The sequence below is a fragment of the Musa acuminata genome, chromosome BXJ2-6, assembly GCF_036884655.1.
Source record: "Musa acuminata AAA Group cultivar baxijiao chromosome BXJ2-6, Cavendish_Baxijiao_AAA, whole genome shotgun sequence".
In the NCBI taxonomy this organism is placed as follows: Eukaryota; Viridiplantae; Streptophyta; class Magnoliopsida; order Zingiberales; family Musaceae; genus Musa; species Musa acuminata.
In genome coordinates, this window is record NC_088343.1 from 455,804 (window position 1) to 479,321 (window position 23,518).

Genomic DNA, 23,518 nt, shown 5'->3' on the forward strand with positions numbered 1-23,518 from the left:
TTCATGTCATGGTCATTTAGAAGTTTGGAAGGGGCATTTAAAAGATAGCAAAATAATATTTTCTATATAAACGCTTACTATTCACAGTTGCTTTTACTATTGATAATCCTTTGTTATTGATAATCTTTTAAAAATAATTAAAAATTTATTCTACTATTTACAATCTCTAAGGAAGAAAAAGAGGAGGAAGAAGATGAAGAAAAAGGAAGAGAAAGAAAGAGAAGAAGAGGTTATGCATTAAAATATTAAAAAAAATTAAAAAATAAGATTGTAAATAGTAAAATGAGAGTTGTAAATAATAATATCCTATGTATCATACTCCTTAATGGTTCAGTGATGATAATTAACTTCACATACGCGATAGGTTAATAACCTTTTGAATGATGACTAGAAAAGATAATTTAATTATTAATTTTCTGAGTTTACAGTAAATTTTTAGTATTTTTCTTATAGATTTTCTATATAGTTTATAATAAAGCAATTGTATCATTTTATGTATATTGTAAGTATGTAGGTATGTGTTTTACATACACACATTCTAATATTGGAAGTTAAATGAAGAAAAAACAAATTTAACTGAGTATAATGGCCCTCTCTAACTAGTCTTCACCTAAATTAGTTATATTAAAAAAATAACAGATATCCAAAACTTATATTGATATTTAAGGAAAAGTCTATACTGTCATTATAGAGGTAGTACAAAAATCATGAGATATTAGATATAGCTCCTCCATCCAAAAATTTTTTTGGTTCCAATATATAACTTTCCAACTCATTAAGTAGAGTTCTTGATGATGTACTACTAAAAGTATTGTCAAAATTAACTTATTGAATAATTTTGTAAATAATGTATTGTTGAATTAAATTCTATTATCCTTGACAAAGTTTTATTGAATGAATGTTTAGTGATAGTATAGGTTTGACCTTATTTGATTTTGTAAACAATCAATTTTTACTAAGAGATACTCTCTTTGCAGGATAGTTGAGGGAGTGATCCATAAATATCTATTTCTTATTGTATGAAATAATATAAGGATGAGTCTTGCAATATTGTTTTCTTACTAACTGGGAGATCAAAGTTCTGAGCTTCAAAAATGATCTCTCTCTATATGCTGACCCTTCTAAATCTCATATTGGTGCACCAAATTTGCTCTTTATTATAGGAAATACCATTCACAATAAGTAGAGATCAGATATACAATATATTAGTGTAACATATTATACCAAAACTCTCATTTATCACATAATCAAACATATGGTATCTTTATACAAAATTGATCAATAATAATCTTCCTAAAGTATTTTAAAGGATGGCGATTTTAAGGCTCTCAACTCCATCATATTTAAAATTCTAAAGTTCTCTTCCTAAGCCATGTCAACCATAAGTTGTAGCTGACACTACATCACTAAAGTAATCTACTTATTTCTCTCTCTCTCTCTCTCTCTCTCTCTCTCTCTCTCTCTCTCTCTCTCTCTCATATCTATGTTTGTCTTTTAGTTTCAAACAGTTTATGGTTCTTTCAGCTTTCAGTAAAACAAACGTATGGCACAGCACTTGATAGATTTGGTAACCAAAGTTGAGAAAGAGAAAACACATTTTGATCATTAGTCTGATGAGTTCTTGGGATCAAGTGGTTGGTCTAAACAACCATGGTGTTCAAAATGCCATAAGCTTCTTGTGGACGTGATGATGTTGCCCTCCTTGGTGTGTTGATGCAAATGTGGATAGTATTTAACCACACTCTTGTTCAGTTCAAGTAGGTGATTTCTAGGTAAAATGACACTCTTTACTGCAAGTGGTCCTTTGAGGTCATCCATGGAATGAAGATAGACGGTTAGGGAGAACACTGAGCATGCAAACAATCCTCAAAAGAACCTGCAGTTATATGTCGTCTACAAATGAAGGAGTTTCGTTCGTGTCTTTCTCAATATGAGCGAGAGAAGACGATGCCATCTTGCTCACATGCTTGGGTCCTCAGATTAAAGCTTTGAGGTTTGATCACAACCTATCTCAACTCAGAGGGTATCGCGTTGTGGCACGAAACTAATGAGATTAGGCTAAAGAAGAGAAGAGTGCTTCCCCCTCAAATTTGTCCTCTTCTTTGGGAGAGGTTCCCACTTCGAAGGAATAGAAGGGGACCTTAGGCCCTCTTTCATGGCTTTTCGGGTCATTCTAGTTTGGAGGAGAAATCTTTCGTCGAGGATGGAGGAGAAGGTCATCGGAAATAAACAAACCAACCTTAGGGATGAAGGTGAGAGAAAGACTGCCATCAGGTAATACAACAACAGGAGATGTCTCCTCATAATGCTCCGTATGAACGAGGCACCGGACCCGACGTAGAAAAGTGATGAGTAATCTTTTTCTAGTGCATGAAAGGGCTGCTATGATTTGGGCCTCACGTTGATGTCCCATCCTATCCCGAGGAACCACGACGACATAGTCATGGCGACGTGAGTAAGTGGGACATACGTCAGCACGTGGCTCGTGTTGAACGTTCTTCCCTCAATCAATGACTATTTTATTATTCAACACTATATTTGTTTTAATCAAACATTAAATGGCATTTTAATATATATCGACTTTTATTTAGCAAAAGAAAAAAAAAATTAAGGGGTTAGGATGCGCTCCATGATAGATGTGGACCCCAACACAGACATAAAGGATTCAAATATGAGAAAAGAAAGAGAAAAGTGGCGCCACCCGAGTCACTCTTTTGTGTCTCCGTTCTCTCTCTCTCTCTCTCTCTCTCTCTCTCATTGAGTCACTTTGGATGGACGCAGCGTGGCTTTTTGCACGCCAACTGTAGGCGAGAAAGCTCATGTTTCTTCTCCGCTGGGGGCGGGAAAGCCATAGCTCGACACTGCTCAAACTGGATGCTGCGGCAACGTCGTCTGGTGCCCAGTCGTGTTGCATAAAGAAAAAGCTAAGCCCTGGTCCCGAAAGAGACACGCACAAACGCAATAGAGAGCTTCGGGACTGCTTTCGTGGAGCATTTCATGTCGAGGACCAGTTGATATTTTTGGAAGAAGACAAAGCATTGCTTTAACCATTGGTGACGGTAGGGTTCACTCTCTACATTAAACAAGACATATGGACTACTGTCTGTGAACAGCGTTGAATGAAAACGATTTAATCGCTACAGCACTGATGCACTGAAATGGTATTTTAATTTGTATTGCATAAATAAATGATAATTATCTCATGTTCAAATTCACGAGTGAGCGACATATACATCATCGAATTGAATGTAATAAAAATATTTTTTATTTTTTTTAAAATAATGAATTATATGTGCATCGATATCGGTCTGATAATATCAATTAGCACTCTGTAACCCATACTTGTCTCTTTATTTTCTTTTAGTTTTTGGCATTTAGTCGACCCAATAAATATCAATTCACTTGTTGTCGTAAAGCCATCCAAGTGTTTTCTTGTAAGCAATTTATATGGGGCGTGAAGTACTAGTATCAGCCATATTTTGTTTTATTGCAAGTGTTTTTACTTTTTGTTTTTTTCTTGTAAAACTCGAGCTTTACTAGCTATGCGGCACCATGCAAAGGAAAGAATATCCAAGACAATCTCGTTCTCATGTGTTTGCATTCTCATGTGTATGTGACTATTTAGTCCATGTGTTAGAGCATTTTATACCTAATAAAAGTTAGTTGCTTTGTAATGTTTGCGATCCTAATTATCTTATGTTTTTATGCATGACAATAACATATTACTCATGTGTTCATCTTTCTAGTATTTTCTTCTTCGTGTCGGTCCTTTATAGACTAAACGAGGCTTACGTAATCCCAATTAAGTACATGATAATGTACAAATTTGATTTTAAATTTATAAGAATTACTTTAACAAAATTAAGTTTTATTTGCTATCATCTCTTCATAAAATTTGATGAAATAGTGATACTTGATCAGATCAATAAATATCGATCGGCATATGTATATTTATGAAAAGATATGATCGACATTCTTTCTTTTTTCACCCTTTGATAAATATTGATAATATAGATTAGGACATACCCTGATTAAAAATTTGTGAACATTATAAAAAAAAAAAACGTTTGTCATTTTCATCCGTCGACAAAATCGTCTCTTTCTCTTTTTTCTTTTTTTTTCACTGTTTAGTACTTGATTAGATGGATAAACATCAATCAGTATAATTATAAATTTGCAAAAAATATTTTTAAAAAACAAAATTGTCCTTTTTCATACATGCATAAAGAAAGTTTGATGGAATTCTTGATAAGGGTGGACACTCATATCTTTCTTTCTTTCTTTCTTTTCTTCCCTATGTGGTACTACTACTTGATCAGATGGATAAATATCAATCAACATGTAACATTCTAATTTTAAATTTATGAACTTTACTAAATAAAAAAGTTTGTCTTTTTCATCTTCACCTGTCCATAAAAATTGATAGGAATCTCAATGGGGGGTGGACACTCTCCTCTTTCTTTCGTTTCTCCACTGTTTGGTACTTGATCATCCACGGCCACCCGTCTAATTATAAATTTATGAATGTGATTGAAAATTAAGTTTGTCTTGTTCATCTGTTCGTATAATTTGATGGAATCTTATGGGGGTGGAGAGACTGTCTCTTTCTTACCTTTTTCTTCTTTTTCTTGTCACCCTTCTTCTTTTCTTTCCTGCTTACTTTATTATACTTTCTCGCAGCCTCTGTACTTTGCCTTAAACAGTACCAACAGATGACATCTTCCACATTTAAATATTGTTAATAGTATGGATTGTCGACGACAATAGCTTCCACAAAAGACCAAGGACAGTTCACAGCAATCTAAGCAGGAATTGATGTAAAGCTTGTAATCCTGGACCTGTCAATGCATAAAGGACTATTATGTCATCTTCTTTGACAATTTATGTCACGCCAATGGACCAAAGAAAAAGGAGGAAAAAAGGACAACTTTTATCAACTTTATAAATAATACAACTGGGGAGATATATATATTATATCCTTTAAAATATTCAGACCTAGCATACATATATTGATACAGAAATATTGGCCACCCTATAAAGACTTGACAAGTAGATGTTGGTGATCAAAATGACAAATAAATATTCGATTTGAAGAATATTTTCCTAACTAAGCTATTCTCTCTTTACTCTCTTTGTTGTATCATTTAATATCAAAGTTAGATTAACTTAGGTGTTAGAGAGTTATTGTGGAGCAGTGATATTCTTCGAAAATGAGAGTCTTTCATGTCCATGTTCACATCACAACATTGTCTTCGATCATAGTGCATTTAGTAGATAAACAGTAATAAAAGACTATTATTTACTGTGGAATAATTGATTGGCATGTGTTGTGAAGCAACTAGCCATACAGACAATTAGGACTTGATAGTGTTGTGAAAGAAAACCTTCGATTGGGACTAACAATAGCCATATGGACAATTAGGAACTTAGATGCATAAAAAATATAAGGCGTCACTATGATCCAAACATGAAAATGATTTGTGACTTCATCTACTAAATGGAGAGAGAGAGAGAGAGAGAGAGAGATTTAATAAAATTTTATAGAACATTGGTATGATGAAGATACTAGATTTGGTAATCATAATAGTTTAATACTTCATTCGATAAATTAAAGTTTTTAAATCTCAGCTAATAAATTTTATACCTAATATATTAATATAACAATGATGTCTCAAATTTTCTTAATAAAAATTGAAGATCCAAAATATCATTTAATAAATTTGACTTGCTAACGATTGAGGATTTGAAACCCATTAGATAAATTTTATGTTTAATATATTGGTAACAGGATAGTGTATCATACACAATTATTAACAGTTGAGAGTTTGAAATCTCGAGTTTTAGTTTTACGTATATTAGATTTACTTACTAAAGATTAAGTGTCTACAATATCATCGGATATATTTTATAATCAAAATATTACTTATGGTGATACACTAAATTTAATATTTAAATTATTATTCAATAAATTATGTCATTTAGCTTGATTTATAAAACTTTGACTATTGATAATAAAGTTCCAAGATCGAATCTCATATCCATCATTTATCGTTTATGATTTTTTGATAATAAATAAATAAAAATTTAAGTACGATCAAATATTGTGCTCCATGAGAGTGAAGAGATCCGGACGACAATCTCACGTTGCATGAGCTAATATATTCATACGTATATATGAAATCAGCAACGTGCGTCACGTTGACCACGTATCCACTTTTGTCTTGTTGCATGGCCCCTTTCCACCCTCCTTCCCTTATCCCTTTACCTCTCTATTTCTTCCATCACATTCCCCTTTGCCCTCAGACACATCTCTCGCTCACTCTCTCTCTCTCTCTCTCTCTCTCTCCCCATGCTGAAATCGCCCTAAGAGGAAGAAGGAAATAAGCTTAACGTATAGAGGAGAAGAAAGAATGAACTGGCATGAGCAAGGAAACATGAAGGCGGCCATGGAAGAGCTGATAAGGGGGCAGGAGCAGGCAACTCGCCTGCAATCCATGCTGAAAGACATGCTCCCACCGGAGAACCCATCCGGCCCGGCCGCCGACTTGCTCATCGAGGTCTTGAGCTCCTTCTCCAAGGCACTGTCTCTACTGGACCTGGGAAGTTCAGCTGAGGCAAACCCCCCTTCTTCTAATGGTGGCGTGAGGAGGAAGATGCAGTCTCCTCGGAGAGTTAGTTGCAGAGGAAGGTATACATCCTCATCAACTATAATAAATAAGGCTTCACATGCTTGTCGTTGGCTTGAAGGGAATACAATGATTGTGGTTTTCAAGTGTTCTTCTTGTGACAATTTTGATGTCGTTGTCATGCATAGTAAAATGATTCTCCTACCTAACTCAATATTTTCAAAGCTGACAAAAAGAAGAAAAATAAGCTTTTTGATCTAACAGCTAAAATATATAGTTTATATTAACTAGGAGAGATTATAAGATTGTCTTGAATTAAATAGGAGGTTACATATATATGATGATGATTCCTAGACTAGTTATTGGCATTTGGAATTCTTTCTTCTCACTTGTTAGGGTTAATAAGATGCTTGTGTTTGGCTTGCAGACAACATCCATATACATGTAGAACGACATTCTTGAAGACCATTGAGGATGGCTTTACATGGAGAAAGTATGGACAGAAGAATATATATGGTGCCAAGCATCCAAGGTCTTTAATCTCTTTCCCTTTCTCTCATCTTCCAGTATGTCCTGCTAAAGAACATACATAGAGAGATAGGAATATTACCTTGGTTTTCAATTTTAGACCTCGAAGATTGTTTTGATCTTACGATGATTCTTCATCTTTCTAATGATTTTTTTTTCCTCTGATTCTTTTATATCGTTGGTGTCAGAATATTTTTCCCATTCTTCATGACCTTATGCATGTAGTGGAGTCGAAATTCGATTATATCTTAGATGACTTCCTTAAGGAATGTCTAAATTCATTTAAAAACTTCTATTTAATATTCATTATAATTACTATTTATTTATATTTTAATCGGTGTTATATTTATAATATTTTTATTAATATTTTCACAGATAAAGAGTTAGAATTATAATATGGTAAATCGCTTTAGGCTTGACATGTGAAATATGATGCAAGCCCAAATGAAGAACAATGTTACATAAGTAGACCCATGCAAGTCGATTTAGGCTTGTTTACATGCGAAACACAGTACAAATCCAAATGAAGAATGAATATTACATAAATATATTTTTTATTTTAAATTCAAATCTATGACGAACGCAATATTCAAATTTAATATCATGATAAATGTTTTTAAGCTTTAACACCAACATCGATTATCAAGTGATGAAGCTGAGTGAGGAGACAACTGCTCAGTACTTGACGAACACTTGCATCCGATGGTTTCATGCAGAAGCTACTACAGATGCATCCACAAGCATGGCCAAGGCTGCCAGGCCACAAGGCAAGTGCAACGGACCGAGCAGGACGACTCCACCTTCGCCATCATCTACATGGGAGATCACACATGCACCGACGCCACCACGCCGCGCGATCAACCCACACATCACGACATCACTTCCGGATCGAACACCGCCGCGGCCAACGATCGCCGGGCGACTCCTCCCTCGTCCGCCCTTGGGAATCCGAAGCAGGAGTGCGAGGAGGAAGTGATAAGCAACCACTCACCGAGCACTCCTTCCTCCTCGCAGCTTCTCAAGCTACCGGCGCTGTCAGCGTTTGAAGGCTCGTCTCCTCCAATGGCGCAGCTCATGGAAGCTGTTTCGGAGCAGTACTGTAGCTTGGAGATGGAGTTCGATCCTTCCGAATTCAAGCTGGAAGACATGTTTGAACTGAGCCATGATGGGTACAACTGTTAGGGGGAAGAGTAGCAGAATTCTTGTATCTTATCAGATTTCGACCATGCTTATGTACAGTGAATCTTTGTATTCTTCATGATTTCCAATCAATGAGGATGGGAGCTGTCAGTGTTCGAAGATTCGTCTCCTCCAATGGCGAAGCTCATGCAAGCTGTGTCAGAGTAGTACTGTAGCTTGGAGATGGAGTTTGAGCCACTGTCACCATGATGAGTAGTTTGGGAGGGAAAGTAACTTAATTCTGAGATCTTATCAGATAGCTTATGTACAGTATGAATCTATGTATTCTTAGTGATATCTAATCAATGAGGACGGCTTATAATGGTGGCTGTAATGTCAGAAGAGTTGCAAGGTTAAATGATACCTAGAATCTAAAAGCTTAGACTAATAGATAAGATATAATCTATATCTATTTATCTTCTTAGCACTTCTCCTCTAATATGGGTGGTAGATAGCTCAACCCGACATGTGGACATTAAATTCGGGATATATATATATATTTTTATATATATATATATATATATGTATATATACATATATACATACATATATATGTATACATATGTGTATTTATATATATACATATGTACATATATATATATATATATATATATATATATGTATATATATATATATATATATATCCCCATTGGTTAGTAAGAATTGGTCCCTACAAAAGTACATCGCTATATATTAATAATAACAATAACAACAATAAAATCATAAGTTCTAATTATTTATAATTAGCTATATAGATCTTTTGCTACTATATGTAAAAGCTATATGTTTAATAGTCGAGAATACTTAAATTTTTATTTATAATTTTAATTATTTTTTTGAAGATATCCTCTATCTCTCTTTATATCATTAATATTAATTATCTCATCTTTTTCGTTTATCACATTCGAAAGTCTATTAAACACATTCTTATATAAATTTAAATAATTTTTAATATGATTTTATCCTAATTTAATTATATTTAATTAAGAACAGAATGTATATGAGATATAAATGAATAGGACTTTTAGGTTACTAACTCGAGGATGAGAGAGTGAATGAGAGGCAGTGAGAGGAGGGAGGGAGGCAGATTTAAAGTGAAAAATTTGCCAATGATTGATTTGATCATCGAGATTAGACTTTCCTAAATTGTGTTGGTATTGATCATATCTCGATCGGTATGGACCCCTAACGATGAATACATAATAAATAAATACACACACACACACACACATATATATATATATATATATATATATATATATATATATATATATATATATATATATATATATATATATATATATATATATATATATATATATATATTTAATTAAAGTAAATTATATAAAAATACAAAAAATAGATTTTATTTATTATTATTATTAAATGCGAATTTAAAAAATAATGATCTTGATTTTCTTTTCTTTTCTTTTTTTCTCTAAGAGCATCCCTATTTTAGTTCTCTCAATAGTTCTTTTCTTTCAACCTTCTAATTTTATCCTTCCTATCTTTTTCCTACTTTTATTTATTTATTTTTGTTTCAACCCATAGATTTGGTGCATGGTTTTGTTTCCAACAAAACGGCTCCAAAATTTTTAATTAAATAACTTTCAAAAATTACTATACATAAATTTTAGGCACTATATTTTAAAACAATATCACAGAATATTTTTAGTTATTATAATTTTAGCATAATTTGCAATTTATTTTATATATTAAAATTTAGATAAATATTACTTAAATAAATTTTATTGTATATTTTTAAATTTATAATTTTTTAAAGAATATAAAATTATTTTTAAGACACTAAAAGAGAGAGGAGAATCCGCGAGAGAGGGGAGGAAAAACTAAAGAATGATAATTTTGTGATTTTGAAAAGTAGAGGCATTCAAAAAATAAATATAAAAATGAGACACTATTTGAAAAAAGTAAATATTAATTTTTTTCGAGAATCCGTCATTTTTTATCCAAACTAATTATTGGTTAACATAGTTAATCTTGACTATTAAGTCAATGAATATATATGGAAAAAACATAATTGATATTTTTTATTTAGTAATTTACTATCTTATTCCCAATACACAATTCCATATATATATATATATATATATATATATATATATATATATATATATATCTATATATATATATATATAGAGAGAGAGAGAGAGAGAGAGAGAGAGAGAGAGAGAAGGGAGGGTGTTTGGGTTGAAGTCGGTCGGTTATACTACAGGGAAGAAGAAGAGTGTGCGCGCGACTCCTTCCACAGTAGACGAAGCTGCGAAGGCCACCACATTGCTTCGCCTCTCCTCTCTCTCAAAACCTATTCAGCTTTCCCAATACCCCCTCCCTGCATCCCCTTCCTCCCACTTCCAGCAGTCGCTTTGTTGGATTAGGATTCAGGCGTGCTTCGATCGCTTTGCCCTTTCGGGTGGGTGTTGCGCAGCTATTCGTCTCTCTGTTTTGGAGGCATCAGCTCGGAAGATAATCTTTCCCCTGATCTTGAATTACTTCACTGACCGAGTTTTCGAGCTGAAAATCAAATATTTTTTTGTCTTAGTGGTAAGTTTACGGTTCCTATTGCTACTCTGTTGACAATCTAGGGTTTTCTCTGTTATGATCGGTTAATTGAGTGTAATTTCGATAGTAGGTTGCTTAGATTTGCGAAAGAATGGGGGGAAGGATGCTGTGGTTATTGGTGCCGGTTCTTTTTCTTTGCGGTACTTGTTGGGGGAGGTTCGTGGTAGAGAAGAACAGCTTGAAGGTGACGTCGCCGAATTCACTGAAAGGCATCTACGAGTCCGCTATTGGGAACTTCGGCGTTCCTCAGTACGGCGGGACGATGGTGGGGATCGTGGCGTATCCGAAGGTCAACTGGAAGGCCTGCCACAACTTCAAAGACTTCGACATTTCTTATAAGTCTAAACCTGGAGGCTTCCCTACCTTTCTTCTAGTAGATAGGGGAGGTGAGGTTCTAAATCTAATCTACACTAGAAAATTGTTGTGTTCGATTAATGTAGGTTCTTTACTTTGATCAGATATATTGACAACACTTTTCGTGTATGTAATGTTGAAGTTTCTGCATTGAGACCTATGCAACAAAAGCAACCTCATTTTTGTTATTAATTTTATGAATTTTATCTGATCTTGTTGAACAACAATCCAAATTATACTGTTGTCATTATGTGTAATTTTCAATCTTTCTTATATTCTTTGAAAAGAGAAATTAAAACGGCTTTTGAGGATGGTTTATGATGATTGCCAGTTTGATGAATTATTTCTCTAAGTTTTATTTCTTCTACAAGCAATTCTACTTTGTATATTTCTGTCTTACTTAGGAAACTATTTCTGCTTTGTTGTCGCTACAATTACTACACCTTCTGAAAACCTGCAATTTAGGTCTAATGAAACCATGTCCTTATCTAATTACTACTGAATTATGTTATTGTGGTGAGCAGATTGTTACTTTATCACAAAAGCATGGAATGCACAGAATTCTGGAGCTGCTGCTGTCCTTGTTGCTGATAATGTGGCAGAACCTTTAATAACAATGAACACACCTGAGGAGGAGAACAGCAAAGCAGACTATCTACAGAACATCACAATTCCTTCAGCACTGATCAGCAAGAGCTTTGGAGACCGTTTGAAGAAAGCAATTGAGAATGGTGATATGGTTAGTGTCAATTTGGATTGGAAAGAGTCTTTACCCCATCCTGACAACCGTGTGGAATATGAATTTTGGACAAACTGTAATGATGAATGTGGCCCTAAATGTGACAGTCAAATACAGTTTTTTAAGAACTTCAAAGGAGCAGCACAGATACTAGAGAAAAAAAGTTATACCAAGTTTACCCCACATTACATAACATGGTATTGCGCTGAAATCTTTCTTTCTAGCAAGCGGTGCAAATCCCAGTGCATCAACCATGGAAGATATTGTGCACCCGATCCTGAACAGGACTTCAGCAAAGGTTATGATGGGAAAGATGTTGTGATGCAAAACTTGCGTCAAGTCTGTTTGTTTAAGGTTGCCAGTGAAAGTGGGAAGCCTTGGCTGTGGTGGGATTATGTTACTGACTTTGCAATCCGTTGTCCTATGAAGGAAAAGAAATACACAAAAGGATGTGCTGAAGAAGTAATCAAAGCACTTGGTGAGCTTAACCTGTTTGTTTATTGTCTATTCCATTTGATGAGGCTCATAATTGGTTGAGGGAAGTAGGGAAGCATGGTTGATTAGTTTCTTTCCTTCATATATGGCATTTTTTAACAGGCGTTGATCTGAAGAAAATAAACAAATGTATGGGAGATCCTGATGCAGATGAAGAAAATCCTGTGCTTAAAGCAGAGCAAGATGCACAGGTTAGTACCAGCTTTTGTTGGATTATTATGTTCTCTCATACAATTTATTTTTATGTTGTATGACCTTTTGTTGCTCTTAATCTGGTCTCTATACTTAGATTGGAAAGGATTCCCGTGGAGATGTTACTATTTTACCAACTCTTGTTATTAACAATAGGCAGTATAGAGGTAAATGTTTTGAGCAATCATGTGACATCATGTTGTTTCCTGGAATCTCATTGAGCTTTCTGTCTCTGCTTTTTTTGGTCAGGTAATCTGGACAGAACTGCAGTGCTTAAAGCAATCTGTGCTGGTTTCAAAGAGACGACCGAGCCAGCTGTTTGTTTAAGTGATGGTATTATTACTTTTGAGTTTCATATGCTACTTGTTACAAGTTGTTAGTGTTATCATTCTGCAAAAGGATAACTGAATTAAAATGAGATAGTACTCTTTTTCTTATTCATTTGACTATACAGACATACAAACAAATGAATGCCTAGAGAACAATGGTGGATGCTGGCAGGATAAGGCTTCTAACATCACTGCATGCAAGGTCTTCCTTTTGGCACCTCAAATCAACACCTGTAGCAAGTGGATTTTCATTTTGAAAAAAATAGAATATATTTTCATTACATTAAATGACATACATGATGCTCACACAGACTCGAACTTGAAACCTATCACTTCGTGCAATAATGCACAAACCAACCCGAATGTCTCAATAGAGACTAGCAAGTGGATTATTAGTTCTATATATTTCTTATGATGTTCTATTACTTATTCAGGATACTTTTCGTGGAAGACTATGTGAGTGCCCTGTTGTGGAAGGTGTGAAGTTTGTTGGTGATGGATACACTCATTGTAAAGGTACACTGTCAACAATATTTTAGTGGTAGATGTAGTTACTGTTCACTTTGTGCAATCATTTCTGAATGCTTACTGCACCAAAGAGTTTGGATAGAATATAGGTAGGACATCTCATATATATATACATACATACATACATACATACATATATATATACACATACATATATATATATATATATATATATATATATATATATATATATATATATATACATATATATATATATACATATATATATATATATACATATATACATATATATACATATATACATATATATACATATATACATATATATATACATATACATATTTATACACATGTATACATATACATAAATATATACATGTATATATATACACACTCATATATATATACACATATATACATATACACACACACATATACACACACACACACACACACACACACACACACACACACACACACACACACACACACACACATATATATATATATATATATATATATATATATATATATGTTTGGAGCACTGTCAAACTCTAGATTTGCGAATGTGCCTTTCTAACTATAAAGTTCCATGATATTTCTTTTTTTGAACACTGAACAATCTTTGTATTTATAGAGAACCAAAAAGACTAGAACAATTTCAATAAACAAAATGTGGCATGTGTGTTGTGTGTCTTGTAACATTCAAGTGTCAGGTTCCTATAAAAGAAAATAGCTGAGTGTCTTAGGGGTTTAGGTTGACAGGTCACTATAATCTTTTAGGGATCAGTCACAATAAAATAGTAGGAGACATACATCTGCTTGTTACTTTGTAATAATAACCTTTATAAATTGCAAGAATATTTTCTTTACTACCCTATGAAGTTGTTTGTTTCAGAATGTTTGTTAATTCATTTCTGAATGTTTCCAGCCAAGAAGCCTTCTACGGAGGGTGGATGGAGCTTTTTGTCGGTTTTCTTCATTCTAACCATAGCTGGAGTTGGTGCTTATTGTCTGTACAAGTACAGATTCCGGGTAAAGTTGGATCTCTTATTAGCTTTTCCCAAGATATCTTTGTTTTGTCAATGATGTTTTGACACTATGCAAGCTTTGCCACTGTGAAATTCTGAATCTACTCATATCAATTAGAATATGCTATTCCAATGCTACTACACCTCATTTAGAAATATCTTTTATGTTTCTATATCTTCGAATTATTTGAATATTGTTATACTTTGTATAGGCATATAGGTCAGAAATATAAAGAAAGATAAATTAAGAGATAGTCTCATATTGTTAAGGATTGAAAGAGTTAGATACATATATTAGATTTGATCCATAACCTAGTAGCTTAGGCTTATGAGTTGAATTGACCCTGACCAGTTAGCCTTCGATTCATCGTTACTAGATTTTTGATATGGTGTCATGGACAAAATTTAATTTTAACAAGTCAAAAAGAGAAAAAAAAATTAAAAAGAGAAGGATTGAGTCAAGTTGCAGTTTGTGTAGTTTAATCGAAGAAAGATGAACCGCATCATAGCAGATAGAAGATAATGGACCAATGCATGAATATGGGAAGATGTTAGAAATATTCATGTGAGATGAAAAAAGATGAATTGAGAGGATAGACTCATATCGCTAAGGATTGAGAGAATCATATTACATATACTAAGTTTGATGAATAACCTGGAATTTTAATCTTTTATGTTGAATTGATGTCTACTTGATATAAATATTACCAGGAAACCTTGTAACCTAGAAGCAACTCAATCATCATCATCATCATTTGTTTTCTAACAATATAAATATTGCCAGGGAACCTTTAAATGGTGGTGGTTGTTTTGGCATGATATCAACTTGATTTGGGTTGGTTGAGAAGGAAAAAAAAAAAAGAGAAGAGAAGTGAAGGAATCAAGAAATTATGTTCAAACGTGATTATAGAATAATTATATAGAGGTGTCTTGAATCCTTTAACACTTGCATTAACAGCTAAACTGTTTGCTTATCCTGACTTCTACCTTCTCCTTCTCGCCTTAGCCAACTTGTGGCTTTGGCTATATCGTGCTGCAGCAGCAGCAGCAGCTCAATAGGTCATTAGTTATGCTCTGAATAGCTCGGTTTCAGCATCTGATCAACCATACATTTCTTTTCTGCAGAGTTACATGGACTCGGAGATTCGTGCTATCATGGCTCAGTACATGCCGCTGGAGAACCCGGAAGCACAGAGCCATATTCGTAATGACCAAAGCTGAGTTCAAATTGCTGCATGTAGTTCTATTTTCATGTGAACTCACCTGCAAAATGCAGCAAATATTTTTGTTGTAAATCTGAAGATTACTAATGCACCAGTGATGTAAACTCATAGATGATAAATACAACATGCACATATGCTACGGAATTAAAAGTGATGTATCATGTGAGTCTCAAGACAGATTTTTGAGCCAAGTTAGTATAATATATTTATTGTGTTTTTTGGGATTGAGCTCCATTTATTTTCCTAGCTGGCTTTGAGTTATAGGATTGTGTGCAAAATTGTCTGAGTTAGCCGTGCTAGTGAAGATTGTGGGCTGGACAACGAGCTCTTGCACAAAGTACTGTGCCGGTCGAATGCAATGTCTGTATTAAGTCCATGCTAAAGTGTTGCCAGCTCAGTCTTTCTTAGAGCTAAGTTGTATTCTTTGATACCAATTTGTGTTTCTAAATCATTATAATAGAAACACAATAAAACTAATGCGAAAATAAAATAGCGTATTTTCAATCATTGTTGTCAAGAATTTTTGCAGCGATTTTTTTTTAAACTTTGGTACTTCTCAACTGCTCAGAACTCTTGCTTTAGATTATGTAGAAAATCCTTTTGACTTTAAAGAGATGTTGAGCCCAGAGACCAAAATCCTCGTTTATATAGATGTTCTCCATCAACAACATTTATTATCACCAACTCATAATGTTTAAAAATTAATTTAAATTTATAACATTTGGACCATAACGAAGAATTTTAATGATATTAAATATTTAATTTAATAATAACGGTTTTATTTATAATGAATAAAAAATAAAATAATTTAAAACATAATAAATAAAGAAATTCGATAATGAATTATGAATCTTAATGGGAATGATTACATTATTATTAAATAATATATTTAATAATAATGGTTTCAGGAAATAAAGTGGTCGAGTGTTCAAATCGAAAGGAGAGAGAAAAGATCCTAATATTTTTACTGCAACAAAGAAATTATTCTTTGAATTCATGGATGATTTTGGAAAACTATTTTAATGGCTATTTTATCATTTCTGTGTTACGTTGGTGTCCTCCAGTCGGGAAAGAACGATCAGCAGGACTTGTCGTAGTCGTCACCTTCCAGTTTGTGACGATGAACGATGGCTTCGTACGCAGTCCACGGTGAAGGCTATCCCCTGCCAGAAGAACATAAATCCAAGCGCACAGCACGCCGAGGATGTGTGCTTCTGCTTCCTTGTTCAGTAGCCATCACGGGAGCAAACTCACATGCACAAACCTACTCCCATGCTTTCGAATTGAAGAAGCAGAGCCAAGGAATTAAAATCCTGGCGACATTTTCCGTTCATGTGCCTCTCAACTCCACCACCACACTAAACCTGCCATGTCTTCTTGGTTGAAAGCATTAATACATCAACGTGTTATGTCTTCTTGTAGATATATAGATTTATTATGTAGTCTCTCATAGATTCAATCATACATCCTACATATTACAAACCTCCAAGTGCCACATTAACATGATCGATCAATATATATCGACATGTAACGACCTGGAGGAAATAGGAAGCAACAACGTCAAAGTACCACATGAACATGATGAATGTGGACAGGTAATAACGTGGATAAGAAGCAACCACGTACGTCAAAGGTTAGAAAGGGCTGTGGAGAGAGAGGGAGAGAGAGATTAGCTAGTGTTAAGAGTTCATCTTATTGGTCTCTAAAGAACATAACTTCGTAAAGAAGATATGAGGAGGTATATCACAATAATAACATGAATAATTTTCTGATAAAAGTACCTCAATTCAGTTTTTTTTATCAACAAATGGAAAATATGGCAATGAATGCTATTCGAGTTAAACAGCTGACCATAATTAATGGAAATGATAGCAAGTTTATCTGAGTACCTCAAACATATCGTCTTCGATGAATCATGTGAAACATTTCACATAATTTTGTATTAGATTATCAAAGTTGGTTCTAACCCAACTAAGTTAAAGATTATAAATATATTAGGATCTCATTCCCAACAACTTAATAGACATTGATCAAAACCACCTTCCACTTAATAGCGAGCTCAGTGTCAACTACCATCATGATGACCGACTGCATGCATGCATCCGTCCTTGTTCCATCGAACAGTAGTGTTTGAGCTTGCCTCATCGCCTAGGGTTTCTGCCATACTGGGAACAAGGTCCTTCTCACTCTACATGGAAAACCACGTGAACAAGCAGAGTGAGATGGAAATATGGGAGAGCAACTTGGGTGACAGCCACCTGCATCACGAGTCACACCACACTGTCTCGAGGGTGATTCGAGTGGCAGGAGGGCAAAGCCATGCATGGGACGTACTGCTGCTGGGTCATGTCACAAGAAACAGTTTCGGAGCATGCCTTCCGAGGGACATGGGTGTTTGGGTAGATTCTCATCCCAATTAAATGCAAAAGGTAACAAAGAGAGCTGATTCTTTTTTTTTTCTTTTAATTTTACTCCCATCTTTCAGACATTACATAAAATAAATATTTTATGACAACATTGTCTGACCTATTTAGTTTAATTTAAGCCGATTCCATGAGACTCAATCTAATGATAGCTCAACTAGATGATCGTCGATAATCCTACTGAGTAAGTAGACTCTAATACCCACCATTAAATATATTTTCATAGGATAATTGATCGATTAATTTAGTAAGCTTGAACCACTAACTCAAAATATTTAAACTCTTAAAAGTTATGGTAATAGATCTATAAACCTTTTATAAATCTATTAATATTCTCATCCACTTTAAACCGGAATGTCACGATATCCATGGAGAGAGGAGATGAGATGCATCAATAGAAAGGGACTTAACATGGACATTAACACTAGCAATTGTTGTGTCTTCTAAGCCACCATGCGCTTGGGGTTAACCGACATTTTTGGATGGATAAGCAACTTAACATGTCATGTGGCAGGCAGCATTCTCGTTTGTGTGGTTGGACACCTCAACATGATGTGGATAGGTTTCAATACGAGAGGCATTATTTGTGGCTTGGATGAGCACTATTTGGCGACATTGAGTTTCAATACCGAGAACTTTAATAAATTAGGTAGGATACGCCTTTTATGATCGATTCGAGAGAGAGTTTAAGAGGTAGAAAGTTAAAAGAGAAACTTAGTTTTAATTATATCTTATATTTTTCTTATGTTGTTATTTGAATTTTTAAATCACGTTAAAAAATTTATGTTTGAATCAAACATGCTAAGACCATGGGATATGAATTTTGAATAAAATTTAAATAAATATTATCTTGAATGATATCATCCCTTTCATAATAAATCTTCAAATTCTTCATAGTATTAGAGTCCTCTTATTTCATGCAAGTTTTTTTCTTCTTTGATATCCCTGTTACTACTTTACAGCCCTCGATTTTTGCTTTACGCTTTAAGATTTTGGCATTGCAATGAAGATGAAGATTGATGACTCCTCCTTTCTGATCACCTAGCATGATATGCTTTGTAGTAGATCTACTCCACCTTGATGATTTAATCAATCTCCTCTAGTGATTGACCTACTTCTCCGGTAAGCCTCTATCGCTGTTCAGTTCTACTTGACGGGCGTACCCTCTACTTTTATGCCAACGCCTACTACCCAGCATCTTTAACAATGTCCTTGCCCCTTTCTTGTCAATTGTCGAACTTACTGGCATATTGGATCCACGGTCGACCTCTTAACAATAGTCCACTACCTTTCACCATCCTCTCAACTGTGCCATTAACACTCACAATCAAGAGTCCTCTGAAGAGGAATGAAAAGATTGTTTTCTTATGCACATTCGAGATTTGTAGTGTCATCGATCTGGTCTCTGTCAGATTAGATCCTAACAATCATTCATCTCAACCTATAGACTTATATCTATCAATGCAATAACTTTAATCATCTTCAAGCTCTCCAAAGGTAACAACCATATATCTTAACAAATATAATTCAACAATCTCTACATCGATTATTCTCTTAGTTGTCCATAAAAAAAGATATAAATACCAGGAGAACTCATCCTAATAAGAAGTTATGGTTACGATTTTATTCTATAAACCATTCAAACATTAATCATTGGATCCATAACACCATTAATTTCTTTATGCAACATTGTAGAGAAGTATGGTTCAAATTATAAACCACCCTCACCGATCATTGTCGCACTTGCATGCTAAGTCTTTGATGAAAACAACACAAGAGGAAAGTACTATTGTTGATTATATGTAAAGTCTAAAAGTTATTATAGATGATTCGGCTTCAATAGGTCATCATTGAGCAATGAAGAAATCATTGTTCATACTCTTAATAGCCCAGAAGACGAATATAAAAAACTGACGATAATAATTCGGGCACATGACTCACTAATAATATATGAAGAATTGTATGACAAATTTATCGATCATGAAACGTATTTGAAACTAAAAGAGAAGAAAACGGGACCAACTATCATAACTTAATTCAATCAAGAATCCAAATAAATATTAAATAGTCAGAAAATGACCTAAAAAATAGTTCAATCAAAAGAAAAATAATATATACAATTTATAGAAGCATAATTAGATATAGCCTTTCTAGGATTTAACTCATGAAAATAATTATGTTGCATTCATTAATCCTTTTCAGAACTTGTTACGGAAAAAGCTTTATGCACTGAGTATACATTTTTTACAAATATATATAGCTTAAAATTGATCAATTTCTTCAACTATTACCATGAACTCATAATGAAGAAAAATAAGGCTATATATAGCTAAGGAAAACACATCCATAATACTATGTTCTCCTCGGAGGAGTAGGAAGCATGTTCCATCAATTGAAGGTTTCTTCCTATTGCAGTCGAGAAGTAGACAAGGCGTCTGCCATTGTCATATGCCTTGGTCAATGTCATATCTAATGGCCATGGCACAGCTCCAAGATACGCTCATCATTTGACATGGATAACGAATGGAGTGGCTCCAAAGGGATAATGGATGGGTCCATGTCATGTCATGGGATTAGCCGCTATGCCCGGGACGCCATGTGCTCCTCACATGGTGGTGGGTCATGCTTGGGCATGGACCTCAAGAACATCAACTACAACAATTTTCCATTTTTATCTCAAATAATATACTTTTTTAGGATTAATGTATAAAAAACAACCGTTGATAAATCTAGCAAAGTCGAATTTTCTTTTGTGCTTGAATAGTTATCAGAATTACTGATAACTATTTATTTGACCAAGTTTTGATTTACTAAATTACTGATCGGATCGATTTTGATAAGTAACATTATATTTTATTTCTATTTCATGTTTCTCCTCCTTTCCTTTCCTTGTCTTCTCTTCCTTTTCATTCTCTTTTCTCTTCTTCCTTCTCTTAATCCATCTAATCTCAAAAATTAAACATTAAAAATCATCAAAAACAAATCTAATAATCCTCAAATTCTTTGTTCTTAAAGTTCTAGTTCCTATTCGACTTGTATAATAGTTATCTGAATAATATAACTATTAGCTAACTAATCATAGTACACAAGTTGGGGGACACTAAACCCTATCAAGTGATTCACACAAATGAGACACTTTACATCAAAATGACATGGATGGAGAAACTTAAGGCTTGATGCATTGAACATAAAGATGGGTTTTAATACAAAAGGTATCAAATTCTGTAGGAACTTCAACATTTGAATGATTTGACCAATTTCAAGGTCACTTCAATTGGCTAATTATGAGTAGATGAATTGAGATTATTTTGTCACTTGATCCAACTTGTTCACCTTTTGTGAGACTTCAATTTGTCTTCCAGTTTAAGCATTTAGGATTCATAATATCTTATTCATCAAAATGATTGCATGTTTCTATTGGTTAATAGCAAATTATGAACACAAAATGTTTTTTCAAAAGTCTATTAAGTAGGCCAATGATGCAGGGCCCAATCTCATCTTTTTATATATTAGATTATATATATATATATATATATATATATATATATATATATATAATGTTAAGATTGGTTTGGGGTAGATAATATCAATATTTTATATAATTAATGCTCCTATAGAGTCCACATGTGGAATATTTCTATGATTGGTGTGAAATATTTTGTGTGAGGCTTTTTCCTTAATTTACTTTCTCTCTTTCCAATTCAAATGGTTAATGCCATGAGTTACCTTACCTTGGACTTAAAGCTGCAAAGACTAAGATGTGGAGCTTCTTTTCTTGGGGAGTGACTTGTGGATGACTACAAGCATCATGTGACACCAATTCTAGTCAGCAATCTACATTAAAGAAGATTAGGAGTTTCAACCACTTCATCAATTGAAAGAACAAAGAAGGCAATTGGAACATGTCAATTCCAATTCTCACTCACTAGCCATGTGCAATGGACACCAAATAGGAGAACAAATAGTTTCTTGAAAACATATTTGTACCAAATATTTCTAGGCCCCCATCTCCTACTATTTGATGATTGCACATTACCTAATTGGACATTTTGTGCTGCACATATTTTTCTACATAACTACTTTTCATCAGAGTTTAATGATATATATAAACTATATGACAGATTGTCTTGAAAAATTGTTGCATATATATATAATGATTTTTTTTAACCTTTGAGGGGAAAGTACATCATCATTGATTCTAGTAGTGAGTTCATTGACTCTAAGACTTATATGGATGAGCTCAAAAACAACAAGTGTACTTCTTACAAAAACTAGTACTTGTGCACCAGAGTTGCCCAATCTAGTACTTATGATGGTAAAGGCAAGAGCCATATATCATTATTGAGCTTTTGGGACATACCATGTGGATATAGGAGCCAGTGCATTTATCTTTACCAATAATACAATAAGGTGACTGTATAATTATCTAATCATCATTAAACTTTGTAAAAAATGTTTTTAAAATTAAGAGTTATTGATTGTTTCACATCAAATAATCTCAAACATAATTATTCACCAATAAAAGTTTTTTCATCTTTTTCCAAGTAACTCCACACACACACACACATATATATATATATATATATATATATATATATATATATATATACCATAATGCTTTCATTCATCTCACAATTAAGCATTTACCACTACCATTAACCATAAGTAGCACCTCGCTCTCTTAATTTATCATTTATCCACATCACTTATTCCTTAGTTTATAAATAGGAAAAAAAAATATTTATCCTACCTCTTGTAGGAATGAAATTTTAACAGATAAAATTTAGAGATTGGAGATAACATTTTTGGACTCAAATCCAGTCAGTTAAGTTGCATGAAATTACAAGAAAATCTATCATCAACATTTTCATCGTCCCTTTTCCAAAGTAAACATTTCACCATTTGCAAAATCAAGGCAGAATTGACCTAAAAATTTCTTCTGTTTTATTCAATACCCAATCCAATGGCTATGTTTATTGTTTTTGTTATCATAATGACCAAATATGATTTTACTTTTTGTAAGCATATAAATTTTAATAGAATAACTAATAACAATAATAACTAAAGAATAGAAGAAACAAGCAGTTATTGTCAATATAACAACATGCGCAAGTTGAGACATGACTGACCGTGGGGCGGCATCAACCGTTGGTACTCCCACCGCAACATCTGCATGTGCGCCGGATTTGTACATTCACTGCCCATCCACATCAAAGCCTGTGTGTGGACTGCTCGGACGAAGCAACAGCCAATTACTTGTCCCTTCGTGCCTGGAGATTTCATCGAACACCTCCCGGACTCCTCACCTTCCTTCCTATAAATCCACCCCC

At 33.9% G+C, this 23,518-nt stretch overlaps 2 protein-coding genes across 3 annotated transcripts; both read left to right on the plus strand.

The window, feature by feature from the left end:
• Window positions 1-6,288: 6,288 nt before the first annotated feature.
• On the plus strand, window positions 6,289-8,667 carry LOC135613376 (transcription factor WRKY45-1-like). Its single transcript, XM_065110400.1, has 3 exons — window positions 6,289-6,688; window positions 7,054-7,158; window positions 7,871-8,667. The coding sequence occupies exons 1-3, from the start codon at window positions 6,411-6,413 to the stop codon at window positions 8,334-8,336; spliced, it is 849 nt and encodes a 282-aa protein (XP_064966472.1). The 5' UTR covers window positions 6,289-6,410; the 3' UTR covers window positions 8,337-8,667.
• A 2,093-nt stretch (window positions 8,668-10,760) lies between these two features.
• Window positions 10,761-15,984, plus strand: LOC135613377 (vacuolar-sorting receptor 1-like). Of its 2 annotated transcripts, none has more exons than XM_065110401.1 (10): window positions 10,761-10,895; window positions 10,984-11,299; window positions 11,792-12,484; window positions 12,604-12,692; window positions 12,791-12,860; window positions 12,943-13,026; window positions 13,148-13,224; window positions 13,457-13,538; window positions 14,443-14,546; window positions 15,668-15,984. In XM_065110401.1, the coding sequence occupies exons 2-10, from the start codon at window positions 11,005-11,007 to the stop codon at window positions 15,761-15,763; spliced, it is 1,590 nt and encodes a 529-aa protein (XP_064966473.1). In that variant the 5' UTR covers window positions 10,761-10,895; window positions 10,984-11,004; the 3' UTR covers window positions 15,764-15,984. The 2 variants fall into 2 exon arrangements, with proteins under 2 accessions (XP_064966473.1, XP_064966474.1); XM_065110402.1 differs by having other exon boundaries at window positions 10,763-10,895; window positions 10,981-11,299.
• Window positions 15,985-23,518: the final 7,534 nt, after the last annotated feature.